We start from the raw sequence: 13309 nt of genomic DNA, 5'->3' as shown, positions 1-13309 counted from the left end.
ACAGTAATCATTTTTTAGAATGCTAATGTCTGTTTTTATTCTGTGGACTTTGAACTTTATGAAGCTCATGGTACATTTAATTGCTTCTCAGAAGTCAAAATGTTTGAATTCCAAGTCACTGAGATTAATGGACTCTGAAGATGAAATTGTATAAATTCTGAGAAAAAAATAGTTTTCTTAGAAAAATCATCCTCAAAATTCAATGAAATATTTGACTGTCAATAAGTCTTTATTAAAGGCAGGAAATTTGATATGACTAAGAGATGAAAATGATAGATTATATGTGAATAACACAAGTAATGAAAACAGCCGTGGAACTATTATGAATTGCTTCAAAAGTATCAGGCTTATACTGTAACTTGAATAAATGTACTTTATTCAAGTTTAATAATTTTCCCTACATTTGTTCTGCCATGTAAAACAAAACAACAATATTTGTTCTATTCATACAGCCTTTGTTCTATTTGTACAGATAAAAAAAACTTTATGGAACTAAAGCAAACTAAACAATAAATGCAGTAATCACAAAAAAAGAAAGAAAAACTGAATTTCGAGGCGATAGAAAAGCGCATGTTACCACGGTAACACGTCTCGCGCACAATGACGACCTCATCATCTCTCGTCTCAACAAACAAGATGGCGCCTAGTATTCAAAGAAACGATACGAATTAAACCGTCACTGTTTTGCCCTTAGCTGCTGTTTTGGTCAGTCATTGTTAGAAAATGAAGTCGGACGTGGAGGAGTTAATGCCGAGGCTGTTGCCGGTGGACTGTGGAGAAGGAACCGAGGACGTGGACCTCAGTGGACCGCCAAGGAACCCCCAAGAATATCTGCGACAAGTGCAGTAGGTTTAGCTCAGAACCGTTCACTTTTAATCCAGTCTACCCTGGCCTTTGTTTACACTTCAGGCCTCTCCCCGCAAACTCAACGCACCTGCTGCTCTCCTTGTTTCAAGTGTTTATTCCCTTGTTTTTAAGGCTGGAGGCATCACTGTGTCCTGATGTGGTGGTTGCTCAAATCGACCCAAAGAAACTGAAAAAGACGCAAACAGTCAATGCTTCTGTGAGTCCACAGTACTGCTCAGATTTATGCAAGTTAATTATGTTAATAATACATTCTAAGTAGGAAGAATTACCTGTAGCAAAGATAAGTATGAAGACAAATATGATTCCTCTCTCTTTGCACTGTATTCCACAAGTTTTACCTTACCTTACTTCATATTGATGCACTCCTTTTTTTTGTCTATCAAACAAAATTCCAATGTTAAAGATTATGCTTTTAAACACGATGAAAGATGGAAAAGTTCATAGGGTATGAGTACTTCTATAAAGTATTTTAAGACCTAAAACTTGTGTGGTGTGTTATAGGTAGCAGGGTGCCTTGCTGCTCCTGTAGGCTTCTGCCCCAGCCTCAGTTGGCAGCAACACCAAGTCAGTAACTTTTCAGACGTCAGGCAGGTATGCAGAAACTCTTCATTGCATACTGTTAATAATTCCTAATCATAAATAGCTATCAATACATTTAAATCAGTTGTTTATTGTCAAAGATGGAAGTTCGCACATAATTCTTCTGTTTCACACTTTGTGTTCAGAGCATCTCTAAGAACAGGACACACTGGAATAATCACACTCTAGATGACAATGTACAGATGGTAAGATGTCTTACAACACCTGTAGGCTAAGACATCATCATGTGTTTGAGTTGTTGATCAGCCAGCTTTAAAAGCCTTGAAATATTTGTTTTTTTTCACAGCCAAAGTTGACAGATGAAGAGGGCTGGAAGAGGTTTTGTTTAGGAGAGAAGACTTACCTGGGTTCTTCATCATCCAGACTAACAGAGGCAGACCAAGAGCCAGCACTGGACTACAGCAAGGTTGTAAAACGTCTACATTATCTTTAAGACTCGGAGTGTTTTAGTAAAATTTAGGTTTGGCAAAAAATATTATTTTGGTTCCACAACAGAAAAAATCATAACCTCAAACATCAGAAAAAATGCTTCATCGTTTAATGATGAAGCAAAAACATAATTATGTGTTTGCATCCAGGTGGGGTTTCCTCCACTGCTAAGCATCGTCAGCAGATTCAATCAGGTAAGTTCAGCGTTCATCACAGATTCTGACAGTTTAACTCTTATTTAGTTTCATTTCCAGGCTCTGTGTCTCTGCAGTCCATGGTGCTGATGCTGCTGGACATCCTTATCAGCTGGTTTGAAGAGAGAGAATTTGTTCCACAGCTGGTGAGTTTGGCTATTTACTCCAATGTTCCTAAGCAGGAAAATAGGGGGCATGTGACATTACACCGATATCCAGTTCTGACCAGGTTGACTGGCTAATTTCTTTTCAAAATTATCAAGAATTACAGCCCAGCGTCTGCTTCCTAACTCTTAAACAGGGTCGTTGGTTGTACGCTCTTCTGGCCTGCTTGGAGAAGCCGCTGCTGCCTGAAGCCCACTCCTCCATCCGGCAGCTGGCCAGGAGATGTGCCCAGCTCCGTAGCACAATGGTAGGCCTCCTAGCTAGTCAGAGCCTTATTTATCTATTTTTCTTTTTCCTAATGTGTATAATTTTGTTGAAATCTTCAACCTCCTCATTGCTTGTTTTAACAGAATAGTCAGGAGGATGAGGACTTGCCTGCTCTCAACCTGCTCATCTGTCTTGTTGCAAGGTGACTTCAAAAAATACCTACTGCAATGAAATGTTTGTGATTTCAAACAGTTTTGCAATGACAAATGGAATCAATTTGTCATTGTAAAATGAGCTCTTTTCTTTCCATCTGCAGATATTTTGAACAGGTTGATCTTGCAGACCAGCCGGAGTGAACGGGAAGCTGAACTGTAAACTGATATCAGCAGATTGGGACATATTTTGTTCTCAAGGCCGCACATGGAAATGGATGAGCATTTTCACACGACATCCCACCAGAGCATCGACAGGAAAGCCAAGAGCAACCCCAAAAGGGCTTGACTGATTTTATTATTCAGTCTTTACACGACCAGATTCTTGCAACTGAAGAGGTCATCCAGTGAAAGATTATGTAAAATATTTTTTGTGTGCATCAAATAAATGTTTTATAGGAAAATGTCTTGTGTGAACATTATCAGCCAGGATCATTTACAAATTACAAGGTCTGGGAAGCACAGAATCATCTTCAATGCTGCCGCTCTGGTAGGTTCACACCAAGGAAACTCCACTTAGGAGAAAACAGCTTCAAAGCACGACGACACTAAATACAAACGTACACCACACTTTCTGAACTTTTATTTGTAAAAACTCTTGAAACCAATTATCAAATTAACTCCTCTTCAAAAATACAAACTGCTTTAAATTTTAGGTTGTATAGTAAACTGTGAAAATTTTCAGGGGACAAGAGTGTAAATTGAATTTTAATCAGGCTGAAACAACAAAAGTAATGTAGAAACACACCCAGAATAAAAACAAACCAACATATCCCTGCTTTCACCTCAGCTTTATTTGAAGCAGATCTTGTAGTAGAAAAACAAAAACAAAACAAAAAAGTTTAGGAATAAAAGTAGTTGGATAAATCACATTTGACGTCAAACAGTGAATATCAGTGGGAGTTAACAGCCCGGTCTAAATTACCTTTATAGAACAAACTGGATCTTACTGGTCGTTTCTACCCAACCTTGGTTTTATCCACATGAAGACATTCAGCTCATTTCAGCCCCACAGAGCCCATCTTAATCCTAGAATATCAGACTAGAATTAAAAGGACGCAGAAGGAACAATTTCTCTTTGAATCGTTCCCAGACTTGCAGTGACAACAGCACTCGACAGGAGGGAAAGGAGGAACAGAAATAAGCAGTTTTCCACAAATTTTAAACTGGCTACTGACAAATAATCTGGACTGTAAGAAATCCACCTATTTTTAAAACATTTCTGTCAAGAAAAGAAACTGGTGATTTTAAAAGGACAAATATGTTTAAAAACCGCTATTACGTCAAAGAAAACAGCTGAAGATTTATTCACCGCTCTGGTTATACAGAAGATCACATCAGCGTCTCTTGTCCTTCCTGTCTCCTCTATCTTTATGCTCCCTATCGCTCCGGGACGGCCTGCCCTTCTTTTCCTCGCTCCTTCTCTTCCTCCTCTCCGCCGAGTCTCTCCCTCCTGACTTCTGTCGACTTCTCTCCTCCTTCTTCTTGTCTCTGCCTCTGTCGGACGGCCTCCTCTTTCGCTTGCCGCCGTCTCGGCTGCGGCTGCTGGACGTTGAGGACGATGAGGACGAAGACGATGACGAGGATCGGCTGGATCCGGAGGATGAGGAAGAACTACCACTGGAGGAGGATCCGGATGAGGAAGAGGAGGAGCTGTTGCTACGACTGCGACGTTTCTTCGCGTCTTTCTCCTTCTTTCTCCCTCTGCCTTGTTCCTCCCCTTCCTCCTTTGCAGGGGCATCAACCTCCTTAGAATCAGGCAGCTTTTGTGGGCCCTTCTCCTCGTCCTCCTGTGATTTTCTCTCCTCTGTCTGGTTTTCCACTGTGGAGTCCTGGACGCTGGACTCTGGAGCCATGCTGTCCTGTGCGGGACTGGTTGGCTCCTGAGTGGGGGCAGCGGAGGCCGTTTGGGGTTCTTGGCTTGGAGAGGCGGTCTCCGTCCCGGGTGACTGTGCTGCTGGTTCTCCAGCAGCGAGGCTCTGTGGGGGCTCGTCGCTGGAGTCTGGGACCTTTACGCTGCTTACAGCCGCTTCACAGCTCTGCACATCTGGAGTCTTTTCTTCTTGGGTTTCTGTGGACTCCTGCTTCCTGTCTGTTTCTACCTTGTCCTCCTTACCCTTGTCTTCCTTCTCTACCTCCATCTCCTCTGACTCTGGACTTGCTGCCTTCTCACTATTCTCCTGCTCCTCCTTGCTTCCCTCCTCTCTCACCTCCATCACTTCCTCCTCCACCTCTTCTATTTTAACCAACCCCTCTTTCTCTCCCTCCTCACCATCGCCCCCTCCCGCCTCCTTCCTGTCACTCTCCTTCTCCCTTTCCTCCTCCTCATCCTCATCCTCGTCTTCCTCCCTCCTGGATTCCCCCCTTTTACCTCTCCGCTTCTCTACCTGACCTGCTGGCTTACCCTCCACTGGGCGGTCCATCCTTGAGGCTGAGCTGCCATCCTGGTCGCGGTTCGGCTGTCGCCGGGGACGCGACTCCATCTTGCTCAAATGTTCGGCAAATGCCTCACGCCTTTCCTCAAACACAGCTGCACAGAGACGAAATTTTTAACGTCAGCGTTATTTAAAGAACGAACTTGGGATTTCTGAATTGTTTAGTATTTATCACCACCACAGAGCAAAAGAGCAACAACTTGTAAACCTTAGGGTTTCCTGTACCGCCGCGGCAAAATAAAAGCCGCCACACCTTCTGAATAAAGTTTAAATATCATGAAACGGTAAATTTTACTTTATTTTGGAAAAATCTAAGATGACTAAGGTTTAAGAATCAAATCAAATCACATTTGACAACAATCAAACAGTGAATATCAGTGGGAATTAACAGCCCACTGATGGGCTGTTAGTCAGTGGGCTGATTAACAGCCCATCAGTGTTAATCAGCCCACTTATCCCTCTCATTCAAGCCAGATACTTTACCCCGCCCTTTTTTGTTGGAGATTCTGTTTTTATAAACAGAAAACAACTAATCCCTAATCACATCTTAATTATTACACAGCATCAGTGGCCACCTAAGACTGTGTTCTTATACAACATGCCGTTTGTTACGGCTTCAGTGGGTCTCTGCCCTTTTCTCCTTGTAGGGTTCTGAAGACAACTCTCTGCAGGTGATATGTGTTGCCCTGATTGTTGCTCTGCAGCTTTAAAACTGCCATGAATGCAGCAGTCAGGAGGGCTTTTTCCTCTCCCTCCTCAGACCCCCATTTGGTTTGGTTTGTATCTTACGGTTGAGATTTGTTAGGTTTGTTTTGCATTTGCTTATTTCTGGTCAACTATTGGTTCTGCATTAATCTATTTTGGTTTCTCATTTCAGGCATTCCTTTTTTTCAGGTTTATTTCTTTAATATAATTTAATACATTCTATTTTCATTAAGTCATTAAATCCTTGTGTGGTCTCCTTTAATGTTACCCCATCAAACGAGCCTGGTGGACGTAACACCGTTAGAGATCTTTTTCAAGAAACCCTCTTGAAATTCTCTAAGCCAGGCTGCAAACTGTCCCAATAGCTGTAACGCTGCTGTCCACATAAACACAATTTAAAAAGTCGCACACTGACCATTGAGTTTCTTGGTGGATTCTTCGAGGAGTTTCTGAGTTGCGGAGCACATTTTTCCAGGCCGGTAGAAGATATGAGGCTTGGTTTTGGTGCGAATGTATTTCACCAGGTGATTGTTGTGGCAGTTCCACTCCTCTTGCTGTAGTTGGAGGCAAGATGCGTAGTTATAAAGCAGTAATTACGGCATGTTAAGGTTTTTATACAGGTACATCTGTATCAATAAAACTGTGATCACATTGTCTTACCAGCTGAGCCAATTCTACTTTCTGTTCCAGCAGTCTCAGCTCTGTCTGCTTGGCTTTTCTCTCCTCGAACAGTTCTCGCTTTTCATTCTCCACTCTTTTCCTCTCAGCCTCAGCTTGAACCTCGAGCTTCTGCTCTATCTCTGAACGTCGCTTTAGCTGCAATGAAAAACAATTGGTATCGAGTTACCAGGAAAGGAACGACTAATGCAACAGGAATCATCCAGTTCTATACCTGCTGCATATTATCAGACTAGACTCGCAGCTCGACAAGTTTATTTGATCTAAAACAAACATAATAATAGTTGCTCACCTTCTCAGATGAGACATTCGATTCTTGCTTGAATTTCTGCAGTGTCCCCATCAGCAGGCCAAACATACGCCGATTCCTGATATTTAGATCAAACGATAAATTTACCGTTTTTGTATATATGTTTGACTATATGTTATGCTTCTGTTGGCTTACCTCTGTTTCCCCTTTTCATCCATGGTTTGATCCTGAATGAGGTCTCGGCGTGTTCTCTCCTTGGAGGTAGCTACTACAGATGACTGCAACGCCGGCTAATGATTAGGGAGAAGAAGAAAAAAACAAAACAATATATAAGCCTTAAAAAAACAACAACAACAAAGGAATAAAGACAGTAGAGAGGTATTTATCCAGTAAAGTTATAATAAAGCTCAGCAAATGTTGCATTTTACTTTTTTGACATCGTCATCGTCCTCGGCGTCACTGTCATGACGCACGTCTCTCCTGGCCCTCTGATCACCTGCCAGCCTGCACAAAAATAAACAAATGCAGCTAACCAGATCTGCAGCCAGGATTCACACAAAAATAAACAACAAAAAGCTGCACATGTCCATAAATGAAGTTGTGTCTAAGACAATAGAATGCATGAAGAAAGGGTGACGCAAAAAAGGCAAAAATCATCATCTCAGCAGTTGAAATCTACCGTTAATTACAAAAGCAACCCTGCAACTTGGTGCAAACTAATATCAGTCGGTTCAGTCACAACCGATGGTGTATAAAAAGTTCCTAAAAAGGTTGGATTTATAAAAAAAATGTACATTACATTCATGTGAATAAAAACAAAAAGGAGTTTGAGAACAAAAAGGTCATAGACCTCCAAGCAAACCTTGACATCACATACTTCTGTTTACAAACTAAACATAACCATTAGACAGAGGACGGGTCAAACTGCTTCAGAGAACTTTTGATCTCTATTTAGATAAATAGCTCAGCAAAAAAAGATTTTTACCATCTTTTCAGATACTTCTAAGGTTTACACCAGTAAAGTTTCAGTTCATTATGGGCTCACTTTTGGAGTATTTATAAAAAAATATTTGCCATGAACGCAATGGTCAGTTTATAAAAATAGGATTTCCAGCAAAAAAGGGCGGGGTAAAATATCTAGCTCGAATGAGAGGGATAGGTGAAAATAATGGGCAAACAAACTATGATGATGCAAGCATAAAACAAATGGACAAACTTGGAGTCAAATTTATAAAAAATGTTGATTGATAACTTCTAGATAGCTTGAATTAAATTCTATGCTTTTATAGACCAGGCGGGGATAAGCTCGGCTGGAAACACATTAAGCGATGCAGTTCTCACCTCAGCAGAGCTCCTTCGATGTCCCTTTGCTTGGCAGGGGTCCCACCGCTTCCCATATCTGAGAGACTGCGTCTGGAAAACAACGCAAAGTCTTAGGAATAACAAACAGGAACTTATGCGTTTGTAAATAACCACTACTGTTGTGTTATTCTACAAACATTTTTCATCAATAGAAAATCACTAAAGGTTTATTCTTTATGGTCACCCTTCCATGTGTAAATGTTAGGATTCAACCCACTTAGAACAATATTTGAGAGTTTGGGTGATTACGTTCATCTTCAGAAACACTGTTTAATGCCAACCTGAGCAACAGAAATGTCAAAATACATGTAGAGGATGAGCAATGTGCTAAATGAGTTATATACTTCTTACACTAATGTTTTGACCACTGGAGTGGATTAAATGTTTTAAGTCAGATGGTAAACTGTAAAAAAAAAGAAAATCAACTTAATAATAGGGTTGGCTTTGCCATTCCCTCAAAATCTACTGGGTTTTATTAGCCAAATGTCTTTTTGTCTCAGTGTGCTATCCTTTATCATGTTTGTAATCGCGGAATTATCCTTCTACGGTGTCAGGGTGACCTACGAGTTAAATAAAGTGTTTCAAGTAAAATTAACTTAAATTTACTCTCATCATTGGAGGACAAATTATTCAAAGATTGTTAATGTTTTGTACCAATAACATAAGGAACAGCTTAGAAATGAAGTGATTTTGGGTCACAATTTTACTCATGTTTTAATACATCATTTTTTTTAAACCTACATACATGATTAAATAATTTGGTTTGACATACAAGTAGTTTGTAATTGTTGCCAACAAACCTACCTACAGGTTTTCATAATCTATTGCTCTTTGAGTAATAATCCTCCGTTTACTCATATAAACTAGAAGTACATTTGTACTCATTCATTAGTTTTTATTTAAACTTTTCTTTTTTTTCATTTCATAGTTGGGCTGTATGGATGAGGCAAGTTTAATTTAAAACCCCGTCTGCTACTTTGAATTATTTTAAATGGTGACCCGTTCCCTCCCTTCCGTTATTACCTGAGGAGATTGATTCCTCTTCCTCTACCTCCACCCAGGCCTACCATGGGGCCACTGAGCCGACGCAGCTGACCCGGTCTGTAAACATAGAAATAAAAATAGTCAACAAGGAATTGACTCTGCAAACTAGCACCAGCTAAAGGGAAATATTCGTTGTTTTGAAAGCTGCTTCGGCCCTACACCAGAAGTAGAGCAGATATGCGTTATATAAAAAAAGGAGGTGACATTCTGACGATCGGCAACCGCCGACCAACAACTCCGCTCTTGTAGATTTAAGACAATAAAAACTTACAGTGTAAACGGCTTTTTTACTTTAAAAATATAATTAACAGAACAGTTTAAATGGGCACGTGTCAAAACAACGGGGATATGGTATGTGCCTGCAGGCTGACCACCTCCTGCTAACTACGTTAGCACACGTTCAAGGAAGGTTAATAGCCTCAATAACAAACGTTTATCGAATAAAACTGTTCACTGTGTTTATTATTCGCTTACCGTGATTCATTAGGGTCCCGCCCGGTCAGTTTACGAATATTATCGTCCACATTTTTCAAGCTTTCTTTGGCTTTTTCGAGCTGGTCCTGCAAGCTCCGCACAGCCACCGCCATCTTGCTCTCCAGTTAGCGCGAATCACGTGTGCGTGTCTTTAGTATCGCTAGCGTGTCTTCTTCAACTGTATAAACTGGATCTTGCTCTCTGTCGCCACCTGCTGCTTAAACAAAACCGCAAATTTTGTTAACCTTGGAGAATGTGACATCAGATGGCGCTGTTTTTACATTTTAAATTGCTTCACAAAGCACCTCTAATCTAAACTAAGACGTTTAGATTAACTTTTTACCATGCTGATTTATTTATTAAATTCTATATGCGACTGAATCAATAATTAAAGGCTAACTCATATCTTTGGTAAATAAGGAATAAAAACATGGAGTTTGAACAGAATGGTTCATCCCATTCACCCTAGTCTTACGTATACTTACGTAATTACGTAGCCCATCTTAGCAACCAGGATGTTAAAAATTTGGTCTGTTTAAATGATGGAAGTGGGACTAGAATTAATTTTAGAGATAACACAGAGTCAGCAGTTGACTTAACATTAGTTTCAAATTGTTTAGCAGGGGTTTGTTTATGGCAAGTTTTAAATAAAACAACTATAGGAAGTGACCATTATCCTATTAGGATGGAAGTAAAGCTAAATATAGAGAGGTATTGTATAAAAGGGATAAAGAAGTGGTCTTTTAGGTCTGCGGACTGGGGAAAATTTAGGAAAAGTAGTGAAATAAAAATGTTAAAAGTAGACATGAATAGTAGTATTGATGATTTAAATTCTTTTATAAGTAATGCCATACTTGAAGCAGCTGATCAGGCTATAAGGAAGGAAGGCGGGAGAAGAGACAGAAGGTTGGTGCCCTGGTGGACATCAGAATGTACTAAAGTTATAAAAAAACGAAATAAAGCATTCAAAGTATTAAAAAGAAATCATAATTTTCAGAATCTGAATGAATACAAGAAATTGCAAGCAAATGTAAGAAGGATTATTAAAAATGCAAAAAGAGATTATTGGAGGAGTTTTTGTAATTCAATAGGGAAGGAGACAGATATTTCTAAGGTCTGGGCAATAATTAAAAGGATGAATGGGATTAAGAGAATAAGTGGATATCCAATACTAAATGATGGAGAAATAACAGCAGTTACTGATATAGAAAAAGCAAAAATGTTAGTAAATACTTTTGTTAAAATCCATAGTTCTGAAAATATTAGTGAAGAGGGGAAAAAAGGAAGGCAAAAGACAATATTGGAGAACAAGAATTTATTGCAACAAATGGAAGATACAAATGATCCATTGAATATGTATTTTACAATAAATGAATTAAATATGGCACTCAAAAAATGTAAGCTATCAGCTCCAGGAAAAGATCAAATTTGTTATGTTATGGTTAGTAATTTAAGTGAGTCTTCTAAAAATATTTTATTAGAAATGTACAACAGGATATGGGAGGATGGAGAATTACCAAAAAGTTGGAAGGAAGCAGTGATTATTCCAATTCGAAAACCAGGAAAAGATGAATCCAAACCAGAAAATTATCGGCCAATAGCGTTAACATCCAACTTATGTAAGATAATGGAGAGATTGATAAATGAAAGATTAATATATTATATGGAAAAGAAGGGACTTATATCATCTTATCAGAGTGGTTTCAGAAGAGGGAGAAGTACAATGGATCCAATTTTATGTTTAGAACATGAGATTAGAAAGGCTCAAGTGAATAAAGAGAGTGTTGTGGCAATATTTTTTGATATTGAGCGAGCATATGATATGATGTGGAGGGAAGGGTTATTAATTAAAATGAGAAGAATGGGTATAAATGGTCATATGTTTAGATGGATCAAAAATTTTCTAGAAGGAAGACAAATACAAGTGAGGATAGGGAAGGACTATTCTGAGAGTATGAATATAGAAAATGGGACACCACAGGGTAGTATAGTAAGTCCGTTATTGTTTTCAGTGGTAGTTAATGATATGTTTAAAGAAGTAGAGGGTGGAATGGGATTTTCACTTTTTGCTGATGATGGAGCAATGTGGAAAAGAGGAAGAAATTTAGAATTTATTGTTAAAAAACTTCAGGGAGCAATTTTAGCTGTAGAAAAATGGTCGTATAAATGGGGTTTTAAACTTTCTGTAGAGAAAACTAAAATTATGTTTTTTACAAGGAAAAGAGTTGATGGAAAAATTAAATTAAAATTATATGGACAGGATTTAGAAAGGGTTAAACAATTTAAATTTCTTGGAATGTGGTTTGATGAAAGAATGACATGGGGAGTGCATATTAAGAAAATAGTAGATAAGTGTAGGAAAGTATTAAATATAATGAGATGTTTAGTTGGAACTGAGTGGGGAGCTGATAGAAAATCATTAAAAGCAATTTATACTGGGTTAATTAGGTCAGTCTTGGATTATGGATGTATAAGTTATAATTCAGCAGCAGATTCAAACCTCCATAAGTTAAATATTATTCAACATCAGGCATTAAGATTATGTACCGGTGCTTTTAAAACATCTTCAACAGCAGCATTACAGGTTGAAATGGGAGAAATGCCTCTTAAACTTAGAAGGGATCAATTATCCTTAAATTATTGGTCAAACTTACAGGGACAAAGTCAGGATCATCCAACATTAGAGGTACTTAAACATGGCTGGGAAAATTCAAAGAAACAATTAAAGAGCTTTGGATGGATAATAAACTCTAAAGTTAATGAAATTAATTTAAATCAGTTAGATATATGTCAGGCAGTTCCATTATCTGCAGTTCCACCTTGGTTAATTCATGATACTGAGGTTGATTTTTCCGTCTTAGAAAAGAGCAATAAAGATAAATTTAGCAATATGAATAGTAATATAATACAAGAATACTTAAATGAATATTGTAACTATGTACAAATCTACACAGATGCATCAAAAAATACAGCTAATAAGGTAGGGATAGCATTTATTGTACCACAGTTTCAGATTAAAGTAGGAAAAAGGATCAGTGATGGAGTCTCAGTGTATACAGGAGAAATGCTTGCTTTACTTTTAGCAGTTCAGTGGGTGGAAGAGGTAAGACCATTAAAATCAATTATTTGTTCAGATTCTAGTTCTTCATTATTTAGTTTGCAAAATAATAAATCAGATAGTAGACCAGATATATTAATTGAAATACAACAAACACTTTACAGAATCAATATGATGGGGCTAACAGTAAATTTTGTTTGGGTTCCAGCACATCACGGGATTAAGGGTAATGAAATGGCAGACAGAATGGCCAAAGAGAGTACTAACCGGGTGAAGATAGATATTAATGTTAGTTTTAGTATAACAGAAATAAAGGGTACAATTAAAAAAAAAACAAGAGAGAGGTGGCAAAAGTTATGGGATGAAGAAAAGAAAGGAAGGTGGTTATATAAAATTCAAAAGAATATTGGTCAAATGAGAAGAACAGAAAGAATAAGAAGAGAAGAGATAATTATTTCACGGTTTAGAATCGGACATACTGGACTAAATAGATCATTATTTCTAATAGGGAAACATCAGACAGGGAAATGTGACTGTGGGGAAGATGAGACATTGGAACATGTTATTTTCAGTTGTAGGAATTATTTGATGCAAAGAAATAACTTAATTAGAAACCTTAGTAGCATGAA

General features: G+C 38.5%; 2 protein-coding genes across 3 annotated transcripts; one reads left to right on the top strand and one right to left on the bottom strand.

The window, feature by feature from the left end:
* The first annotated feature begins 261 nt into the window (after positions 1-261).
* gemin2 (gem (nuclear organelle) associated protein 2) lies at positions 262-3078 on the top strand. 2 transcript variants are annotated; one of them, XM_014995739.2, is made up of 10 exons: positions 269-845; positions 979-1063; positions 1369-1458; positions 1593-1652; positions 1754-1873; positions 2046-2090; positions 2168-2236; positions 2392-2502; positions 2606-2664; positions 2779-3078. In XM_014995739.2, the coding sequence occupies exons 1-10, from the start codon at positions 724-726 to the stop codon at positions 2816-2818; spliced, it is 801 nt and encodes a 266-aa protein (XP_014851225.2). In that variant the 5' UTR covers positions 269-723; the 3' UTR covers positions 2819-3078. The 2 variants fall into 2 exon arrangements, with proteins under 2 accessions (XP_087858895.1, XP_014851225.2); XM_088002769.1 differs by lacking the exon at positions 1369-1458 and having other exon boundaries at positions 262-845.
* A 368-nt stretch (positions 3079-3446) lies between these two features.
* pnn (pinin, desmosome associated protein) lies at positions 3447-9773 on the bottom strand. Its single transcript, XM_014995738.2, has 9 exons — positions 9623-9773; positions 9128-9205; positions 8084-8155; positions 7171-7246; positions 6938-7032; positions 6785-6860; positions 6475-6630; positions 6230-6368; positions 3447-5204 (listed from the first exon to the last, which is right to left on the bottom strand). Exons 1-9 carry the CDS (start codon positions 9733-9735, stop codon positions 4012-4014), a joined length of 1998 nt encoding a protein of 665 aa, XP_014851224.2. The 5' UTR covers positions 9736-9773; the 3' UTR covers positions 3447-4011.
* Positions 9774-13309: the final 3536 nt, after the last annotated feature.

This window comes from Poecilia mexicana, unplaced genomic scaffold (genome assembly GCF_051168715.1).
Source record: "Poecilia mexicana isolate PSO_F unplaced genomic scaffold, ASM5116871v1 scaffold_22, whole genome shotgun sequence".
Taxonomy (NCBI): domain Eukaryota; kingdom Metazoa; phylum Chordata; class Actinopteri; order Cyprinodontiformes; family Poeciliidae; genus Poecilia; species Poecilia mexicana.
This window is presented reverse-complemented; position numbering and strand designations above follow the sequence as displayed.

Coding starts and splice junctions, on each gene's coding strand:
- gemin2 (XM_014995739.2), top strand. CDS start 724: ATGAAGTCGGACGTGGAGGAGTTAATGCCGAGGCTGTTGCCGGTGGAC. Junction 2,091..2,167: donor TCGTCAGCAGATTCAATCAG/GTAAGTTCAGCG, acceptor GTGTCTCTGCAG/TCCATGGTGCTGATGCTGCT. Junction 2,237..2,391: donor GAGAATTTGTTCCACAGCTG/GTGAGTTTGGCT, acceptor ACTCTTAAACAG/GGTCGTTGGTTGTACGCTCT.
- pnn (XM_014995738.2), bottom strand. CDS start 9,735: ATGGCGGTGGCTGTGCGGAGCTTGCAGGACCAGCTCGAAAAAGCCAAA. Junction 6,861..6,937: donor GATGAAAAGGGGAAACAGAG/GTAAGCCAACAG, acceptor TCTAAATATCAG/GAATCGGCGTATGTTTGGCC. Junction 6,631..6,784: donor CGAATGTCTCATCTGAGAAG/GTGAGCAACTAT, acceptor TTTTCATTGCAG/CTAAAGCGACGTTCAGAGAT.